Source organism: Candoia aspera, chromosome 10, assembly GCF_035149785.1.
Source record: "Candoia aspera isolate rCanAsp1 chromosome 10, rCanAsp1.hap2, whole genome shotgun sequence".
Lineage (NCBI taxonomy): Eukaryota > Metazoa > Chordata > Lepidosauria > Squamata > Boidae > Candoia > Candoia aspera.
In genome coordinates this window covers 24,324,986-24,345,452 of record NC_086162.1, presented here as the reverse complement: position 1 = coordinate 24,345,452, position 20,467 = coordinate 24,324,986, and the positions used below count along the sequence as shown (strand labels likewise).

General features: G+C 49.6%; 2 protein-coding genes across 6 annotated transcripts in view; one reads left to right on the top strand and one right to left on the bottom strand.

The window, feature by feature from the left end:
* The first annotated feature begins 423 nt into the window (after positions 1-423).
* LOC134503545 (galectin-4-like) lies at positions 424-7,118 on the top strand. Its single transcript, XM_063312355.1, has 4 exons — positions 424-513; positions 4,376-4,464; positions 5,434-5,650; positions 6,940-7,118. The coding sequence occupies exons 1-4, from the start codon at positions 490-492 to the stop codon at positions 7,096-7,098; spliced, it is 489 nt and encodes a 162-aa protein (XP_063168425.1). The 5' UTR covers positions 424-489; the 3' UTR covers positions 7,099-7,118.
* A 2,342-nt stretch (positions 7,119-9,460) lies between these two features.
* Positions 9,461-20,467, bottom strand: part of ACTN4 (actinin alpha 4) — a 79,868-nt gene continuing 68,861 nt past the window's right edge. For 2 of the 5 annotated variants that reach the window (XM_063311944.1, XM_063311946.1), the window contains exons 15-21: positions 19,027-19,209; positions 18,729-18,863; positions 16,750-16,929; positions 15,897-16,043; positions 14,326-14,391; positions 12,427-12,585; positions 9,461-11,660 (exon numbers count right to left, since the gene is read on the bottom strand). In XM_063311944.1, coding sequence (XP_063168014.1) covers positions 11,502-11,660; positions 12,427-12,585; positions 14,326-14,391; positions 15,897-16,043; positions 16,750-16,929; positions 18,729-18,863; positions 19,027-19,209 — 1,029 coding nt within the window. In that variant the 3' untranslated portion in view covers positions 9,461-11,501. Of the gene's footprint in view, positions 11,661-12,426; positions 12,586-14,325; positions 14,392-14,818; positions 14,900-15,896; positions 16,044-16,749; positions 16,930-18,728; positions 18,864-19,026; positions 19,210-20,467 lie in introns of all 5 variants that reach the window. The other 3 variants (XM_063311943.1, XM_063311942.1, XM_063311945.1) reach the window with 2 other exon arrangements.

Here is a 20,467-nt window from a genome sequence, read left to right as displayed (position 1 = left end):
ACAGTCCCTAAATTCCAAGGACTCTCCAGTGACGTTGGCACGGGAAGCAGAAAAGCCCGTTTTCTTGTTTCCTTGCCTGGCAGGAGAAAAAAACCACAACAAAACTACCTCGCTAAGAATTTATTGCTCGTTCCACATCAGGCTAAGACTGCCTTGCAGCCGTTTCCTTCCTGCGTCTCCCGGCAGGGCCGGCTTGGCGGGCTCCTCTGCCCCCCCGCCTCCTCCCTCTCCTCCCCTGGATTGCCCAAAGTTTGGTTTTTCCCCTCCTTGGCCATCGAAGCAGCCCGGGACCCAACGGAGCCGTTGCCTTGTGGGCATCAAGTCACCGCTCCGGGGATGATGTCACCCTCATGGGGAGGCCTGACTCAGTGCGCCCTGGCGGGGCGTGGGCAGGCTGCTGCCGGGGAAGATGCTCCGGGGAGCCGCCAGACATCTATAAAGAGAGCCGGGGCGCAGCTGCCAGCGTGCCTCCAGCGCAGCATCGTGGAGATGGCCATAGAATTCGAGACTTTAGTGAGTAGAGCGACTGTTACAATTAATGGGCAAGTTCTGGCCTGTATGTTGCCAGGTGGCGGGGAGAGGGGCAGGGGAGGCGGGACGTCGCCATCAATGGCTGGGTTCGGGGTGGTCAAAAAAGTCAGGATGGCAGCCACCATGGTGCCATCGAAGCAATGGTGCGATGCAGGTTAAAAAAAAAAAAAAATGGAGCTTTTCCTCACACCTGGCATCTGGACTTTTTGGACCCCCCTCTTGCTGGGTTGAAACAAGACGCTCAGGCCCAGCGTGGTGTTGGCCTGATGGGACTGCATGATGAGTTGCTGGGTGGCACCAATGCCACGTTAGCATAAGCCTGAAGCTGGTCAAAGGGACGGACCTACTTGGCTTCCCCCACCCATCTGTTCCAGAAAGGCTGGATTTCAAGCCGTCATCCCCATCATCACTTTGCTAGAAATGATGGAGCACAGTGATTTTTAAACTTTCAGATTATGCCCTTCCTTAGCCCAATCCAGAGAGGGCAGAAGCTGCGTCTGGGGCCAACGGTGTTAGCACTTTATGCCCCTTGACCTCCAGCTCAAGCAAAGAGAGGGGAGCACTTTGCTGCATTATGCCATGCTGGGCATACTTGGTGGCCTAGAAGGCCAGGAAGGGGGCAGGATGCTTTAAAAGCCAAGATGCAAAACCAGCTCAAACCGATGATTCTGGGACCTTGAAACGGAATGGTGGGTGGCACTGTTTTTCGCCCCCAGAGGAGCCTCTGATACTTCAGGGACGGAGACCATTGTTCAGCTGGCAAAGGCCCCGTAGGGCTGAAATCCCCTCAGTTTGGGGACAGGCTGGCCAATGGAAGACGGGAAGTTTTGACTGAATCACCTGCATTCCTCCGGGCATGAGCGGCCAGCTTTGTGTCACTTCGGCCAGGCCTACCTGGCCTGCCCTCTTTTCTACTGACAGTGCGGGTGCAGGGCAGCTACAAACCAGTTCCGAGACTGGTTTGTCCTCTTGGGAGGGGTGGACATCCTGGCAGTCCCCATCTGCATTCCAGAACTACATTTCCCGATTCCTTCAACTACAGGCTGGACAGTCTGAAGCGCCCAACTTTCCAAAGCAGTGTTTCTCAACCTTGGCCACTTTCAGATGGGTGGACTTCATGGCTGGCTGGGGAATTCTGGGAGTTGAAGTTCACCCATCTGAAAGTGGCCAAGGTTGAGAAACACTGTTTGAAAGCTCTGATTTTTTCTGTACCATGGCAATGCCCACACACACTTCTGGCTCTACCTATTTAATTCAGCATGGTCTCCCTGTTCAAAATGCAATCTATGCTATCCTCCTTGGTATCTGCTAGTCAATCTGGACTACCCCTCCAGTTAATCCAGCTTGCTTGGAAGCTGGGAGCATCAGCCAAACTCACCTGCGTGCTCCAGGCTGGGGAAGGCTGTGTGGCTGTAAGACCTTTGAGGTAGACCAGATTAGGGAACCGAGGTCATGCAAGCTAATGCTACTTTTATTATAAGGTTACAGCAAGTGCAAGTCTGAATGTGCTTCCTCCTTTTATCTTCATGAGAACTAGGGCGGGTTTTGTCTGAGACACTTACTCGGATTACAGTTTTGGCCTGGACTCAGGTTTCTTTTATCTGACCGCTGCCTTGGTAGCAGCCCTCCCTCCTGTTCCTCAAGGTTATTCCTTCTGCCCATTGCCAGTGGGCAGTCTGCCTGTATAAAGCAGGCCTATTTTGCTGATGGGGCTGAAGCCAACCAAGCCACAGGGGAGCCATTAGCTTAACTAGACCCACAACCAAGGCTTCACATCTCCTCCCTCCCCTCTCAGGGGCATGTGGGAGAACCGTACCCAAATGCAATTCAAAGCATCTCTGCACACAAAACCGTTCTAATTGGTGGGCACGCCAGCCATGCAAGTGATGTGTTTAACGCACAGCCAGGGTCCCCCTCTTCTTCCTCTTCTCTACCGTCACCCCGGCATCCCTCAGTTTCACCTTTGTAAACACGAGGAAGTGAAACCGAACTTTGGATTTTTCGATGATGCATCAGAGGTTGTCGGAGCAAAGATCAGGGCAACCGGATCAATAAGGCTGCAGCTTGTCTTTAGGATCCCAGCCTGCTGCTTGGGAAAGAGTAAACAGCTGTGGAACATCATGCGGTTTTGAAAGAGGGGAACCAACTGTGTGGGCTCATTCGACACCTTCTGACTCATTTTTCCCACTGGCTCTTGAGGTAGATCGTATGGTTTTAATGTCGACATTCTGCAACAGCGGAAATGAAGGAAACGGCAGCTTAGAGAAGTTTTGTTGGTACATAAACCCCAGAAAATCCCTGAGACCTGTCTGACAGGTTGGAAGCAGCCAAGAAGTGACAGGAAAATTAACTGATTTCAGCTCCAGGACGAAATGAACAAGGGATATGAACAGATGGCCTTTGACCTGGACCGAGTCAAATTCCTATTAAATTAAATTCAGTCCAGAACTGTACTTGATTTACTTCTTTGCTCAACCTGAGATGCTGCTTCACTTGTAACTGGCTTACATTCCCAGGTGCAGCCAAAAGGTTAGAACAACTAATGTAGCAAAGAACCAATAATATAATTCTCCCATCATATCTACCACATAATTCCATAAATTAGTACAATCAATTATCTGTAGACCTTGCTTAGCAACTGCCCTGTTTAGCAACCGTTCGAAGTTACAATGTGCTGAAGAAGTCACTTTATGACTGGTCCTCGCACTTACAACTGTCGTGATGTCCCACAGTTACATGATCGCCATTTGCACACTTCACAGCTGGCTTCCAACAAGCAGAGTCAATGGAGAAGCTGGCGGTACAATCACAAGTCATGGTCACGTGATGTCTTGCTTAACAACTGCGGCAGAAGTGAGGTCATAAGTCTGTCATGTTCACGTGATGTTTCGCTTAGCTACTGCATTGCTTAGTGACAGAGTTGCCAGTCCAAATTATGGTCATTAAGCGAGGACAAGCTGTATATGACTGCAAGGAGGGAACCATCTTAATGACTTTCCTAAACCTCATCAGGGTTGGCAGGATTCCATAACAAACTAGGCTAAATGGAGTTTCAGAGTCACTGTGCTAAACCATAATGTGGTTTATTTTGGAACTGCAGGTTATATGAACAAGACAATTTTTGCTAACCTGGGCATAAGTGTTTAGCATGTTATAGAAACCTAGCCAATGGGTAATCTGGATCCATTCACTCTCTTGTTTCTCAGGCTCCATGGGGTGTCTGTAGATTCTCACAAGCAATCTGAAGCCACATTTTCAAGTCCCAGACCAATAATTTTGGCCTACAAAGGTGTGTGAACTGCTGGGCCTTTCTAAGAATAATCACACTTCTTTGTCCCCAAGAGGACTAGAAACATACTGCGCAGCTTATCAATTACCGGAAACCCCTTTTTTTGCATCAGGAAGAAATTTGTTTTGTGATTTATGGTTTTGATGATTAGAAAGGTTATAGCAAGAAGGGAATTAATGCTGAAATCTGGGAGAGGGAGGTTTGATTAGAATTGTATGTGTAACTGCCAAGAGGAAGATCGGAAGCCCCACTCATATATACATATACATATGCATGCATGCATGCATACACACACACACACAGAGTACATATATTCATATGCATACATACATATACATACGTACACGTTTTCTATTTTTTTCTTTTCCTTTTTTCTATCTTTTCTGTTTTGTCTACTTTTTTTTTCTTTCTCACCGTTATTTTACCATATTGTTTTCTTTCTTTGAAGGTATTTCTTATTACCTACGTAAAATCTTTAAATGAAAATGATTTAAAAAAAGGAACATTCTGCACCACCAGGGCTGTCACGGCCCCCTTGATTTTCCTCTCTTGCAGGGCATGCCGTACAACCGGGCGGTCCCGCTGGGCCTGGAGGTGGACTCCTGGGTGCTGCTGGAAGGCCTCATTCCGAAGCAAAGCAAAGGGTAACTCAGCCCCAATGCTGCCTACGGGACACGCAGACTGCCTGGGTTGGGTTCACATGACGCGTGTAATTTGGCTCCTGAATTCCCACATTTGGGGGGATGAATGATAAATCTGCCACGTGGGCTGGTTCGCTCTAAGCTCCCCAAAGCTAACCTGGGTGAAAACAAGCCATGTGTCGCAACTCAAGAGAATGGAGCTGCTTGGTCTTTAACTGATCCACTTATTTGCATCCTAGGCTTCAGGAAAGTAAAGAATATGTTTGCACTTTTGAAAAGGTTCCATTCTCAACCCACCTACCCTGTGATTTGTAGATTACCCAAAGCCTTTTTTTTTTTTTTTAACTCCAGATGGGTTAGAACAGTGTTTCTCAAACTTTAAGATGTGTGGACTTTGACTCCCAGAATCCCCCAGTCAGCCACTATTTGCATATCAAACATCCCCATTGTGTTAGGGGAAAACACACACTTCTAGAAACACTTTTGCAGCAGCTGAGCACTGTAGGGGCTTAGCAAGATGGCACTGGGTGTGGGAGTTTCACATTTGCCCTGATATGTTGGTGGTTGATCCAACTTATAATGTACTTTTTTATTTTGCACCCTAACTCTATCATTCCCTTCCATGTTTCCAAAGGCCCCCAATAGTGGATTGAAAGCGGGTGCGCAGGTAGCCATGGATTGTCCCAGCTCTGGCTTGGCAGTTATGGCAAAGAATTGCCCGCTTCCTTTCGCAAGCCTGGCTCGTTCGCCTGATGCTGATAGGAACTCAGCTGACTAGCTTGGCATGTTGTGTTGGGTGGACCTCAGCAGGGATGTTGCAAATGATGCACCTCTCCCACTACCACCAATGGTCTGTGAGGAGGACATCAATGGGAGGATGTTATGAAAGCCAGCTGGTTCTCCTGGGAAAAGGTCAAGGAAGGGCAAAGGCAAACCAGGCAGAGTCAAGCAGGCTGTGATCTTCCTCTCCAGGTTTCATGTGAACTTTGCCTATGGGCAGTTCCGTGGGGCCGACATCCCTCTGAAGTTCGAACTCCAGTTCAAGAGGACCCCACCTGCCTCTGCCAGGTCCATCCTGAGTCTCAACAGCTTTGCAAATCAGTGGGGGAAGGAGATCCGGATGGAAACTCACCTGCAGCAAGGCCAAAGGTTCAAGCTTCGTTTCATCGTCACCAGCAGAGGTTACAAGGTGGTAGAACTAACTGGTGGCCCTCCTTGAGGGTGGGGGTTGGCCTCCCACTCCTCCAGATACAGGGTTGCACAAGAAGCTACCTTAGATGGAGACTGGGGGTCCACCTATCCCAGTGGAAGTCAAAATCCTTTGGGGTTTTAGCATAGACATTTGGGGGTGGGGATAACAAAATCAGGTAAAATTGGGAAAGCCTTCCACAATCTGGTGCTGTTCAGATGTTTCTTGGCCACCCTGGCTGGGAGACGTGAGCATATCTGGAGGGCACCAGGTTGAAGGCGTCATGATTCTCACCCAACTTCCAGCTCACCCTGGCTACCAAAGACAGTTGTGTCCCCATAGCTGGGCCAGATTACAAAACTTCCATCACTTCCCTAACCAGCCCCATTCTAATCTTTAAGTGGGTGAAGACCAGGACTACTTCTTCATGCAGAGTTATGCAAAATGTAACTTACAGAGCTCTGATCTGTAGCTTACGTTGCTTTGAAAGGGGATTGTGAGCACATGTGTAAAGAAGGGCTCCCTTGGTGGTCAACAGCCGTAAGAAGCTGCATGAAAACTCCATGGGTGGAAGCATCAATAGGTAGCTCTCAACTTATGACCATTTGTTTAGCAACCGTTCAAAGTTATGAGGGCGCCGAATAAAGTGACCTACGACCAGGCCTCACACTTACAACTGTTGCAGTGTCCCCAGCTTAACATGATCAAAATTCAGGCGCTTGGCAACCAGCGTGTCTTGGTTGCAGCATCCTGAGGCCACGCGATTGCCATTCGCAACCTTCCCAGCCAGCTTCCAACAAGCAAAGTCAATGGGGGAAGCTGGATTCGCTTAATGACCACGTGATTGATTTATGTCATATTTCTTTACTGCCCATCTCGTATTATAACGACTCTTGCCTAACAACTGCAGCAAAAAAGGTCGTAAAATCAGGTGCAACTCACTTAATGACTGCCTCATTTAGCAACAGAAATTCTGGTCCCAACTATGCTTGTGGTTGAGGATTACCCGTGCCTTCCAATTCCAGTCGCCAAGGAGAATTTGTGGATTAGAACTAGTGTTCTCTTACAAGCAGTTTTCTTGGTAAGAGTTCCCCGTTTACCTTCCAGCCCTGCAATATCCTGGTCTCCCATCCAAATATTAACCAGGCCTGACCCTACTTAACTTTGAAGCCCAGAAGGTTATAAAAACCAGTTCGCCCTCTCGTCACCACCACCAAGCTCTGGGGAATCATACTCCTGGTATAATGGGGAGATTTACCTGCTTTGCTGCCTTTTTTTTTTTTTGCCAGATAATGGAGAACAGCATCTTGCTTTCAGAGTTTGAGCACCGCCTTTCGCCCAAGGCCGTCCGTTTCCTGGAAATGGACGGGGAGATCAAGCTGGAGAAAGTAGCCTTCAGCTGGGAGAGGAACAGGGAAACCAGGAACCCGCGGTTTGGCGAAGGCTGACAGGAGGAGCCACGCAAATCACATCACACGTCCACGCCATTTTAGGTGGGATTGTGGCATAAATCTTTTAGATGGTTTATTTGGGGCGAGTCTAACATCTGGCAAATTAAAAGGAACGGAAAGAGAATTATCGCCATGGCTTCTATTTGGCCCGGCAGATATAGATGTCATTTGGATTTTCTGAATCTACTCCGACCCTCGGGACTTGTTTGGGAGCATCCGCAGCGTGGGGTCAAAGAAGGCAAGGGGGCAGCTGCAACGCACCTAAAATGTGGGTACAGCTTCCCTCTGCCGCCACCCGAACGCATTCTTCCCCATCCGCTCTCAAAGCCTTCAGACTGAATTTCTGTCCCCTGCCAAGTCAACCACACCTGCTATAAAAACAATACTGCCCTTCCACGTGTGAACACGAGCACCATTTTCACTTTAGGAGACGTCTCTCCGGCTTGGCCCCGTTCAGATTTGGGAGCCCCTTGGCGGCAGCCGCTGGGGTGGGAATTTTGGAAGATAACCAGTCCCCACATTGCTTTAAGGCGAGTCAAAGCTGATTAAAATTCCCCACACTGCACCGTTTTCTTCGAATGTGGAGGAAGTTCTAAGCCAAAGATGAACCAGGGGAGCAAAGCTTGACTGCGCAACATTGATAAATGGATCTCCCCCTTATAAGCTTCTACCGTATCTATCTTATTTCAGTAAATTCTGCTAGAAAAGCACAGGAAATAATATTGCCAGTGTTTTTCAGCAGAGGTGGAAATCTTCCAGGCATGAATAGACATATACACACACACAATACACACACTTGCTTATTGAATATAGAACATATGCACTTGCTTTGAAAATACCCTGGTTTATACCAGCAATAAAACACTGCTGGTTATTTTTGATTCAGACTGGATTGGTCCCCCAAACCCTTTCCGGTCAAACTGGTTTCTGGGCCATGCTAGGACAAAACCATGTGATTAATGGAGGACAAACCGTCACGCCATGTACTTGATTGGGGAGATTTCCAGAAACATTTCCCAACCCTGTCCACAAATCAACAGGTAATTCTTGTGGCTTGTTTTAACGGTGCCTCCTTTCAAGTCTTTTCTAGCAGCTTCCTTCTCCAATTATTTACAAGGATTGAATGTCACTTTTATTCAAGGGGGGAAAAACAACAACCCTCAGCCCAATGTTATGACTGCATGAAGCACTCCCAGACGACGGGGAACTGATGTCCAGGAGGGATGACAGAGAAAGCCAACTCATCACCCTTCCTCCTCCTGCCACTCACCTGGGATGAACTGCCACCCCACCTCGCTTGCACGCCATCTTGCCTGGCTTAAGACTCCTGTCCCAGCAATATAAATCAAGATCAATGTGCACCTGGCTTGCCACGTTAGCTACAGTCTCACACACTGTATAATGTTCCTCTATGCCCTTCTAATGCTGTCATCCCTTTCTAGATTCTCCCATATTTTACATTTTTTGTCTCATTCATATATATATATATGGAATGACAAAAAAAAATGTGTGTGTGTGTGTGTGTGTATATATATTTACTTTATACACTTTATAGGACTCTTAGATGCAACTTTTAAACCAGGGTTTCTCAACCAGGGTTCCGTGGTGCCCTTGGGTTCTGTGAGAGGTCACCAGGGGTTCCCTGGGAGATCACGGTTTATTTTAAAAAAATATTTCAACTTTGGGCAACTTCACATTAAAGAGTTAAGTTTCATTCTTTATTTTTAGCTTAAGAACACTGGTAATGCATATATACAAGCCTACCCATGAAACGAATGTAATAATTTGGTAACTTCTGGCCTCTCTTTGAGCCTGGATGCGCAGGGGTTCCCCAAGGCCTGGAAAATATGTCAAGGGTTCCTCCAGGGTCAGAAGGTTGAGATAGGCTGTTTTAACCTATTATATTTTTATGCATCTTCTTAATGACTCTACCTTATGCTGGTCTAACACCATAATAAACATTGATTTGATTCTAATTTTGTGGCCCTAAGCCTAGCAGAGACCGACTAAGGGTGAGGGTTAGGGAAAACCTTAATGTTCAGAAGAATCAATAGAAGAATCTATTGCTGATGGGGCTGGTGGGCTTCCCTTCACTAGGGATCTTGCCTGCCATGGGCCCTTCCAGAAATATAATTCTGTGTTCAGTTGCTTCCTAAGCTCCAGATCAAAGGAGCTTGCTTAACCAGGTTGGGGAACATCTTTAGAAAAGGTATGCCAAGGTCAGCATTCTCCAACCATAATTTGGAAGGTAGGCAGTCTTTCCTGAGAAAAGGCAGCTACTGGTGAGCAGTAACAGATCTGTGGGTGTCGGGAGCAGAATGGAAGCGGCGGTGGGGAAGAACAACAATAGGAATCACCCTTAAAAATATTATATTTTATTGTCTGGTTTCCCAAGAGCAAGGAGAGCTGATTCCCCAGAAAGCTTGGAAGTTCTAGAACAGATTTGATGACCAGCAGAGGCAGACAGAACCTGGTTACTCCTTATTACGTAAGGGATCTACCCTTGGCAGGCAGATTTTGTAGCAACCGCAATAAAATAAGTAATTAAACTTTCTCTGATGGCAAAAAAAGGAGAAACAAAACAGAAAGGATGACCTCCTACCCCCCAACACAGTGTGGATATGTTAGTTTCTGGTGCTACAGCCAGCCATAACTCTTAACTACATGATGAAAATACAGGGGGGAAAAGGGACAGAAACAGCCCCCCCATCAATTGACAATATACAATGCTAGAGGAATATATATATTTATATTTAATAATAATAATCATCTGGATGTTATTAAATTGCAACTGTTTACTGTTTTTCTGTTGTTTTTTTTCTTTTAAAAAAAAAGATCTCTGCATGGTTCTCTTTAATTTAAATTTGGTCCTCAGAAAACCCTGCACCATGATGAAGAAATTACAAATATGAGTGTGAAGCAATGGATCGAAAATGTTATTCAGAGCGAAGAGAAAATGAGAAGGAAGACTCAGTTTGACGCTGCCCTCCAACCAGAAAAAAGAACACTGGGTAGTTTCAGAGGCCCTCTGATGAAAGGTTTACTGCTTTTTGGCTTCTTCCTGCCCTGTTTTGCAAACCTGACATTGTGTTGGCTTCCTTTGCGGTCCCACCAGGCTGACAAACATAGCTGGCTTCCCTATTTTAATACACCATTCAAGAGCCACCCCCCACCCAAAAGCGACTATGGATGCTCCATGGATCAATATTCCCTCTGCCCTGATCTCTGCCACTGCCACAAAACGGGGAGGGGGGGGGAGAAAGGCTGCAAAAATGGGAAACCCATCCAAGGCCAGCTTGCAAGCAAATTCTGGCTCGTTCTGCCACACAGAGAAGGGTCAAAAGGGCAGCAGGGAGACATTTCGGGGGCTGGACAAGGAGCAGTGTCTGCATTCTCAGCCAGCCAGCATCTCCACTTCAGAACTGCCCCCCACCCAAATAATTTGAGACCAAATCCCAGATCGCCCACCTCTTCCAAGGCAGAACGCTGGGCCCTAAAGGAGAAGCATCCCAACGAGGCGGGCTGGGGGCAGCAGCCATCGTGGGCCAGTGGGGCGGAGGAAGCCCTCCCTGGGTCCAGCAGCTGGACACCCCTGCTGTGCAGGGTGAGCCGGGGCAGAAGCAGCACGTGTTTGCGTTGCTAAAATAAAAGGGTAGCGGGTTTTAAGAGGGCAAAGGAAGGTGCTTGCACTCAGGGACGAGAAAGGAAGTGCGCAACCCAGGAGAAGGAACAAGGATCCAGTTCTGCTTTAAAAAACACACACCCAGAGGAAGCGGGTCACGGTGCCCTCTGGATCGCCTGACTCTCAGCGCATCGCCACCTTCTATGCCCAGTTCCTGCCTGCCAGCTATATAAATTAAAAACAAAAAAGAGAGACGAAGCGGGGGGGGGGGGGGGATGACAGGGATTTTAAAGGAGGCTTTCCCTCCCTCTTGTGAATGTGGTTAAGAAGGGAAAAAAAATACCCCCAAAGGGGTTGAACAGAAGAGCCCAAAACGTGTCTGGGTGCCTGTCTGCTGGCTGGGCTTGGCACTCCGGGACCCATGATCCTCCCTGCCTGGCAAAGCAACGGTAAAGGGGGCCGCTGAGCCCCTCTCGCGTGCTCGGGGTCCTGACGAGGGAAGGAACCATGGCTGTTGCATAGGTGAGAGAGAGAGAGAACGCAGGCCAGCTCCCAAGGTTGCCCAGCTTGAAGGAGGCAGCTTCTCGTCCTCAGAGAAAAGAAACAGCGCAGAGGACATTAACCCCATTGGCTTCAGGTGGGGGGGTGGGGGGGTGGGTGTCCGTGTGCAGGCGCGAGGAAGAGGCAGAGGAAATGCAAATACGGCCTGGAAGGAAACGGAACAGCCGCCCCCTCCCCTCCCCTCCAAGAAGTGCCAGCGCTTGCCGCCGCCACGCCCTCACAGATCGCTCTCGCCGTACAGCGCCGTGGAGAAGGACTTGTAGTCGAGGGCCCCGGGAATGGCGTCAGGGCCCCGGTAAGGTGCCATGCGGGCGACGCAGTATTCTGCCTGGTCCGGAGGAAGCTCTCGCCGCAGCTCCTCTGCTGTGATGTAGTTCTGAGAGGGGAGAGGAGGGAGCGCTGTGATGGCCAGTGCCGGGTGGGGCTGTTCAGGAGTGCAGGGGGAGGACCCCCCGGGGCCACTGGGCCTCCCCCCAGCCCGCCTCTCCCGGCTCTGGAAGCCCCGCGTGCCCGCCAAACTCTGCAGGCAAGGCGTGAAGGAAAGGCAGGGCCGTTGGCATTAAAAGCAAACTCAGACCAACAAAGGGGGCACGCATTTTGTCTAGACCTGACCCGTGCCACAAAGGAAAACTCACTACATCCCCTTTTTTAAAAAAGGGAGGAAAAATGAACTCCCCAAATTTTGGCTCTGCCCAAACGGGGGTCCCTCGGACAGCCCCTCCCTGCCAAAATAGCCACCTGCCGGTCTGAAATGACCCAGTCCGCATTTCAACCATGCTTTTCTGCAGCGGGCAGGACTAGATCCCTGACTTCAGTTCCTGGAGGACATCTCAGGTGGCAGAGAGCGGATTGCCAGGCTCGGGTGCCGCCCGGAGCGGTGGGCCGACCTCCATTATCCCCAGTTGGATGAGAAAGCTGGCTTTCTGTAAACAGGCTAGGCTAATTCTCAGGAGATGGGAGAAAAGCCACGAAGAACAGCTTCCTCTCAGCCCAACCATCCTCACAGGCTTGTCGGTGTGGGGAAGAAACAGGGAATGGGGCACTCTGTACGCTGCCTTGAGCTCTGAAGGAAGGGCGGGGCAGAACCCCGACGGACTGAATTTGGATGAAGCGCCTCCCCATCACAAGCTCCTTCAGCTTACCTTGTCTCCAGCCAGAACTTTGAAGGAAGCAATGACTTGGTCAGCCGTGTCCGTGTCTGTTGTCTCCCGGGACATGAAGTCGATGAAGGCCTGGAAGGTCACCACACCGCTGTTGTTGGGGTCCACGACGCTCATGATCCGGTTGAACTCTGCATCGCCCTGACAAAGGGTGGCCAGAAGAACGAGAGTCAATTCTCCTGCAGAATGAGCCAGCTCGGTCCACTTTTGAAGGGTTCTGTCACACGATGTGTGCCAAAGGGGAAACTCTTGACAGTTCACCATCACTGGTTGATGTCTCATCTTCGGCAATGTTAAGATGTGTGGACTTCAACTCCCAGCATTCCCCAGCTGGCCCACGTGGACTTCAACTCCCGTGCTGGCTGGGGAATGCTAGGAATTGAAGTCCACACATCTTAAAAGTTACCAGGGTTGACGAATATTGACTTACACCACATCAAACCATTTGAAAGACCAGCTGCCTCACCACAGAAACCTCCCTTTTGACTACTCAGTGCTTGTCTGAGTTCACCCACAGGGAACTTGGATTTTGGAGAACTCTGTGGCATTAGGAATTGCGGCAGTGCTAAGTCTTCCCCACCCAGATACTTTCCAGATGTGTGTGAGATTTCAAATCCCACAGTTCACAGCTGGAAAGTCCCACATATTGGAAGGGGATCTGAGCAGTGAAGGGTGCAATTAAACAACCATTAAATGCCCCCCCCCCAAAAACCCACCCTGAATTGCACCCAGGCAATAATTTTAGAACTCGTCTGCTCCCGTTTTCAGCGAACCACATTCAATTTGCCATTTGAACTTTCCGGTGAAGTTTATTCCATTATGCAAGGCACCACAACAGGATGGTGATCTCTGTGTTGCTCAAAGAAGAAGCCAGGTTCAAATTAGGTATCATGGCTAGCAGGTGACCAAATGACCAAGGCTCCTTCGGACCATGCCTGGGAGGGCAATCCTTACCAGGCTGAAAGGTCGGGCAGACAGAGTCTCCTAGAATAAAAGCGACCTTACCAAAACCGTTTCCCCCAAGGGAACTTTTGCCTTGTTACAACGCTTCCTTCTAACCTTCTGGGTTGCTAACTTTAACCTGTTTTAAGGCAGGACAACCACAGAAGCTTCCAGAGAAGGATCAACACTGTTCATTGGAACAGGTGGGGGTCGGGGAGCCAGAAAGTTCACCATGGTGCTTCTAGTTTGGATCTGGGTGCATCATCAAGCGTCTGAATAGGGCTGCAGTGGGGAACGGAAAAAGAATCGGGGAGGGTTTTCCTTGCAAAGAGGCGATGAAGGATATACAGTTCTTTCTCCATGTCCAAGCTGAGTCCTGTTCACGAGTTTTTCAAGTAGCCTAGAGGCACTGGAACAGATTAAGCCAGTGTTCGTCAACCTTGGCAACTTTAAGTGGCGTGGACTTCGACTCCCAGAATTCCCCAGCCAGCATAGCATGCAGGGGCTGGGTAGCAAGAAGGGAACTGCTATCCAGCATTTGTTTCCACGATCTCAAACCATGGAATGTCACCAGGTCCGAACCAGTGTTTCTTGACCTTGGCCGCTTTAAGATGTGTGGGTGTCAACTCCCAGAATTCATTCTGGCTGGGGAATTCTGGAAGTTGAGGTCCACATACCTTAAAGCTGCCCAGTTTGAAGAACACTGGCTTCAACAATGCAGCTCAGCGTGGGCATGATCCAGCGCTTTCCAGCCTTAATACTTATGCCCTCCAGAGTATGCCTGAGTTGCCCGTCCCTTCCCTCCCCAACTTTGCCCCCGCATGTGCCCCGCAAGGCCCGGCCTGACGGCCAGCGCCAAGGAGGGTGGAGAGATGTTGGACTGGAGCAGCAGCGTCAAAGGGAGCGAGAAGAGGAGGAAGGGAAAAGCGGAGGGCGTACCAGGCTGTATCCCGTGGAGATAAGGAGGGCTCTGTAGTCATCAGCATCCATGCTCCCCGTGCGCTTCTATTCCAAGCAGCCAACAGAAAGGAAGGAAGGAAGGAAGGAAGGAAGGAAGGAAGGAAGGAAGGAAGGACAGAAGGAAGGAAAGAAGGAAGGAAGGAAGGAAGGAAGGAAGGAAGGAAGGAAGGAAGGAAGGAAGGAAGGAAGGAGGCGGGTGAGTGGAGATGGATAAGGCATGCCGAGGTCAAAGATGAGAGGAGCATCGACCCCACGGGAGGAGGGAAAGACGCAGAAAGAGAAACGCAGTCGGAAAGTATTTGGGATGCCGTGTCAGCACGACGGGTCGGAGGAACAGTTGAGAGGTCAGATACCAAACATCAGCACAATGGTCAGGGGAAGGGGAGACAGAACGTGGTGAAGGAAGAGAGAAAGGAAATCGGTTAATTGCAACGGTTGCTGGCGGGCGGCGCGGTTCACGGGCAACGGGTACCTGTCGGTCATTCTCCACATCGTATCCCAAGCTGATGAGACAGGCCTTGAACTCCTCGGGTCCCAGGGAGCCGCCGTGGTCCTGCCACCAGGCCGCGGGCAGGAAGGGGCGGAGGGCACGGCATGGCACGGCACGCCCGTCGAGGAAAGGCAGGGGTGGCAGGGAGGGCACCCGTGCACGCAGGGAAGGTGGAGCAGAGGGGAAAAGACACGCCGTTAGTTCGAGGCTGGCTGCTTGGCGGAGAGCAAAACCAGCCAGGTGGCCCAGCCCAGACAGGCCTCAGGGTGTCTCCCCCACAAGGCCTCAGCTGGACGGAGGCGCTGCAGAAAGTCACCGTTGTCCCTGCTTAAGCCAGGCAGACGTCCTGCTGCTGGAAATCCATGGCCAGGACTGCATGCAAACAGTCTGTGCCAGGGCAACGCAAACTGCACTCCACCGCTTGGAGGGGGGGGGGAGCACGGTAGAGCTACAATGGGTTTGTCCTCTCCTCTTTTTAGGTGACAGGGCGGGGCAAGAACATTATGGGATGGCCCTACCCTCACTTGATCAAAAAGGCCCCTTGTTAAGGGACCAGGAGAAGGATGTTAACAGTAGGTTTCATTATCGGGATGGGGCAGGGGAACCATGAGGCGCGGTCCCATTTCATACCAGCAAGGTATGCAGTAGGTGCTAAATGTATCTTGGGTTGGGTTAGGAAAACCCAGATTCTAATCCCTGCCCAGAACTGGATGATCCTGGCTGCCTCAAGCTGGGCTCCCTCTTTAAAAGACAGGATCTAAACTGAACCGAGATAACAATTAGCAGGATCTAGGAGCAAAAACCAGCGAACAAACGAACACCTCCCCATAATATCCTTGGTGTGGACTAAGATGCCCACCTAAGGCACACCCCTCCTCTGCTCTACCCCCAAATCTGAGAATGGTGGCCCAACCGCACAGCCTCCCTTCTGAGAACAAGACAGTGTCTCTCTCTTACGAAGAGACAGAGCGCGCCTGCATGTGCGCGCCCAGGCGCAAAGTGAAATCTGCTGTGCGAAAGACACCTTCCCCGGCCAGCCCCGTTCTCACTCCCAAGTTACCTTGTCGAAGTGGTTGAAGGAGGCCCGGAATTCCTGCATCTGCTCCTGGCTGATCCCTTTGGCGTCCCGGGTCAGGATCTGGTTCTCCACCTCGTTGATGGTCCGGGCAATGGTGGTGAGGAGCTGTTCCCACCCGACCCGGATGTGCTGGGTGTGCAAGCAGTAGGAAGAAGGAAAAACAGCCGGAGTGATTTCAGTGGATCCCCCTTTTGTGTCCTCTCCCCTTGACACCCAGCCAGCCACAAGACTGGAAACCAAACAGGGGCTCAGCTGGCCCGGGCAGCATCCTGATGCTCCCCATGTCCGACTTTCTTTCAAGTCACTCTACTCTTTTCTTCTTGCCTTGGATGTTTGCCTGAATGAGGGCTATTTTCAGCGACGCATCTGCTTGTTTAACAGACACACAGGCTAAAACAGCGACAATGAAAACAACACCCAAGCACGTTTCAGACAAGGATGTCAAAGTTGAAGCTACCCGTCTGGTGAGAATGCAGGGAGAAGCACGCATGCATGCACATGCTCCCCCCACCCCATGTGTATTTAGTTATTTATCAAAATTATAGCCCAACTCCATCACTAGTCAGGACAATGTGGAGAATAAAACAATTAATACAATGCAGACAATATCAAAAGCAAGCAACTGGAAAAAGAAGGATGCATATCTTGTTTCCAAGACTCTGTAACTTAACCCTTTCTCCCTCCCTTAATCTGGTCATTGGACACAGAGAATCTAGCCTTCTTAGTGGTAAGCAGCTGTGAGGGGCTGGACCCTCACTTGGAAGTTCCTCCTTTTACTGACCCTCACCAGGATCATCCACCCACCTTCCCCGTGGACCCCCTTGGCTGTTCTCACCTCCATGGTGTAGTTAGTGTGCTTGTTGTCAAAGATCAGGGCCTCCTGGATGAGCTGGTGCTGCTGTTCCAAGATGTCAATGTTGGGCTTGTATTCAACAATGTTCAGCTCGTATTGCTTGAGGTGGTTCAGCTGGTCCTCCAGGGTGCCGTTCATCTCAATGGAGATGCGCCCAATCTCCTGGTCAAGGGAAGGCAAATAGGTTGGGGCAACACGTGCTTAGAAGGCTCCCGTAAAGAAAGGAGACCACTGGGCCTGGAATCTGACAAGCGGTGCCCTCAGTTTGGTGGGCAATCCAGCTTCTCTTGGCAGCAGAACCCCAGATGGTCTCCCAGCAGCAACGCAGGACCGTACTGCCAGCGTGTTTACGGGACAATGAGTCTTCCTCCAGGTGAGTTTATGGGTTGGATAGTGTGTGAGTAGGGGGCACGATTGTGGTTGTTCTGTTAGTGGGATGTTTTCAGCGAGTGTTTCTGGATATATTTGAGAAGCCAGATATTTGGCCTGTGTTGTGGTGCATTCCTGGTTTTTGATTGCTCTTTGTTCCTTTGGGGTACAGCTATGTGGTTGTGGGGGGTATACCTGCAGGGGTGAGGTGCTCTGCCTCTGCATTTGTAAGATTTCTCCTTCCTGGCTGCAGGGTCCTGAGTTGTGGGCACGTGTTTTCTCCTTGCTGTTTTTGCAAGGGGGATGCTGGGGAGATTTGAAGGCTGTTGGGTTCTAGGGCCAGATGTGTCTTTTCCCAGTATTTGTTGAACCTCCCCTTGAGGGAGGAATCCCGTGCTTTTGTGTTGGGGACAAGGACAAGGAAGCAATTTGCAAGCGAAGTGAAGTCAGGTCCTCTTTGTATGGAGCCAAAGGAAGAATGAGATTTTGTAGCAAAAAGGAAGAACACAGTTTTGCTTCAGAGCAGGGCCTCTGTAATCTGCTCCTACCACATACCCCGGTGCATTGGTAAGAGGCCTGGATGGGCCCGAGAACAAACTGGAAATACACCAGGATTTCAAGGTCAGACACAGAAGCTGGATTGATCACACTGGACTAAGACACAGCTTACTAAAGCATGGCTTATAATTTGCCGACCACGAAGACTGGCTTCTTGCAAGATGCTGAGCCCAAATCAAACAAACCACATTATGGCTTAGTGCCACAATAAACCATAGTTAAAAGAACTTAGAATTCATAATTGTAAACCGTATCTCCAAATTAGAGCTTGGTGCTAAAAAATAATAATAATGAAACCATGGTCTATTGCCTAGATGGATTCTCTCTGAGCTTCTAGACTTAAAACATTTTAAGCAACATGCTTAAAAAAACAGAAGGAAGAACAATTCTAGCAGCCTTGCGATGAAAGACAGGATTATCCAAGATTCATTACTCACATTTCAGACAGATGAGAAAATGGATCATTTATTCACCACCCAAAGTTCCTTTGGGTAGGTGGGCGGCTATATAAATTTGCACAATAAATCAATAAATATATCTAAGGCCATCTAAGCCTGCCTGGCTGCTGGCCACCATGAGAAAAAACTGCTGGACTAGAAGGGCCAGAGGTCTGATCCAGCAAGGCATGGTTTATGTTCTTCTGTTCCTTCCCCAATGAAACAGTCCTCATCTGTTGGCAGAACGATGGGCATGCTAGTCCGACCTTCTGCCACGTTGCACAGGGCCACCACTCCACTCCGTAACTCAGGTCAGTCTGTGGCTCCACTCGAACCTGAATGCTTAGGCTCCCGACCCCAACCCCAACCCTTCTGGCTTCCCCATTTTTTCCAGTTCTCTGGAAAAGAGAAGCTTCTCAGTGCTTTTTATATACGATAACTGCAGCAAGGCTATTGTATGTTCAGAAATGGAAAGGTCCGATAGCGGAACGGCTGGTGAAGATGATGGAACTTGCAAAGATGGCCAGATTAACTTCTCTGACTAGGGAAAAAATATCTACATTTATGGTGGACTGGAAACCCCTTCGAGAGTCTCACCTCCATCTTGGTTTGGATCCAGGGCCCCACGATGTTGGCCTGGCTGGCAAACTGTCGGCGCAAACGTTCGTTGGACTGCTGCTTGCTCTGCTCATCCTGAAGGGCGCTGTCTCTCTTGGGCACAAGCTGCTGGACCTGTCGCAGGAAAAGGAAGGGAGCCGCCACTGAGCGCAACGCCCCGGGCTTCCCCCGGCTCAGGGAGGCCACGCGTTGCAGCAGAGGTGGGCACGCGTTTTGTCTTCAGCTCCACCCACTGAGTGTGCGGACGAGACCGTCCAGGAAGCGGGGGCACACGCACCCTTTCCCACTTGGAGTTGATGATCTGAGGAGTGACTGAGGTGTAGGGATTGTCCCCGGAGAGTTTTATATTATTGTAGTCTGCGATCCTCTGCGCTTCGCTCTGAATGCCCAGGATGGCTTCCCGTTCTTTGTCAGCATCAGGCAACGTGGACTTGAACTGATCATGGGCAGCAATCAAGCCCTGGAAAGGAAGGACATTCCAAAGAGGGGTGGTGACAAGACCGGGCCAATTTCACCTGAGCCCAACACCCAGCAAGACACAAACGGCGTTCCCTTGTTCATCCCTGCCATCTTGAAATAACAATTTGTCTTGGTTGGAAGCCAGATGTCGCCCAAAGCCAGTTGGGTGTCTTTGATTTGCAAGGGGACAGAGTGTGAGGGAAAAGTATGAATTCCACCTGGAATCCTGGTGAGAGTTTTCCGCCCAGAAGTTCTGGGATGGGATGGAAGCCAGCTAGAAAAAACTTCCATCTGGAGCACTAATTGTCTTACAAGCAGCTGAAGGTTCTCATACAGGTACTCCTCGACTTACGACCACAATCGGGACCAGAACGGCCACTGCTAATCGATGCAGTCATTAAGTGAGTCGCGCCCAATGTTATGACCTTTTTTGCAGCAGTCGTTAAGCGAATCCAGCTCCCCCATTGACTTTGTTTGTCGGAAGCCCCCTGGGAAGGTCGCAAATGGCAATCACGTGACCCCAGGACACTGCAACCGTCATAAGTACACGCCAGTTGCCAAGTGCTCGAATTTTGATCATGTGACCACAGGGACACTGCAACGGTCATTAAGTGTGAGGACCAGCCGCAAGTCACTTTTCCCAGCACAGTTGTAACTTTGAACAGTCATTAAATGAATGGTCGTAAGTTGAGGACTACCTGTACTTCTTTTTTAAAAATCAAAAGCCTGGCATAATTACACAAATGTACCCTCTTTGATCCAGGCAAAAATGGGTATGATCAAAAACGAAGATGGCAAGGACCTAACAGAAGAAGAAGAGATCAAGAAAAGGTGGCAAGAATATACAGAAGAGCTGTATAGGAAGGATAACAATATCGGGGATAGCTTTGACGGTGTGGTCAGTGAGCTAGAGCCAGACATCCTGAAGAGTGAGGTTGAGTGGGCCTTAAGAAGCATTGCTAACAACAAGGCAGCAGGAGACGACGGCATCCCAGCTGAACTGTTCAAAATCTTGCAAGATGATGCTGTCAAGGTAATGCATGCTATATGCCAGCAAATTTGGAAAACACAAGAATGGCCATCAGACTGGAAAAAATCAACTTATATCCCCATACCAAAAAAGGGAAACACTACAGAATGTTCAAACTATCGAACAGTGGCACTCATTTCACATGCCAGTAAGGTAATGCTCAAGGTCCTGCAAGGTAGACTTCAGCAGTTCATGGAGCGAGAATTGCCAGATGTACAAGCTGGGTTTA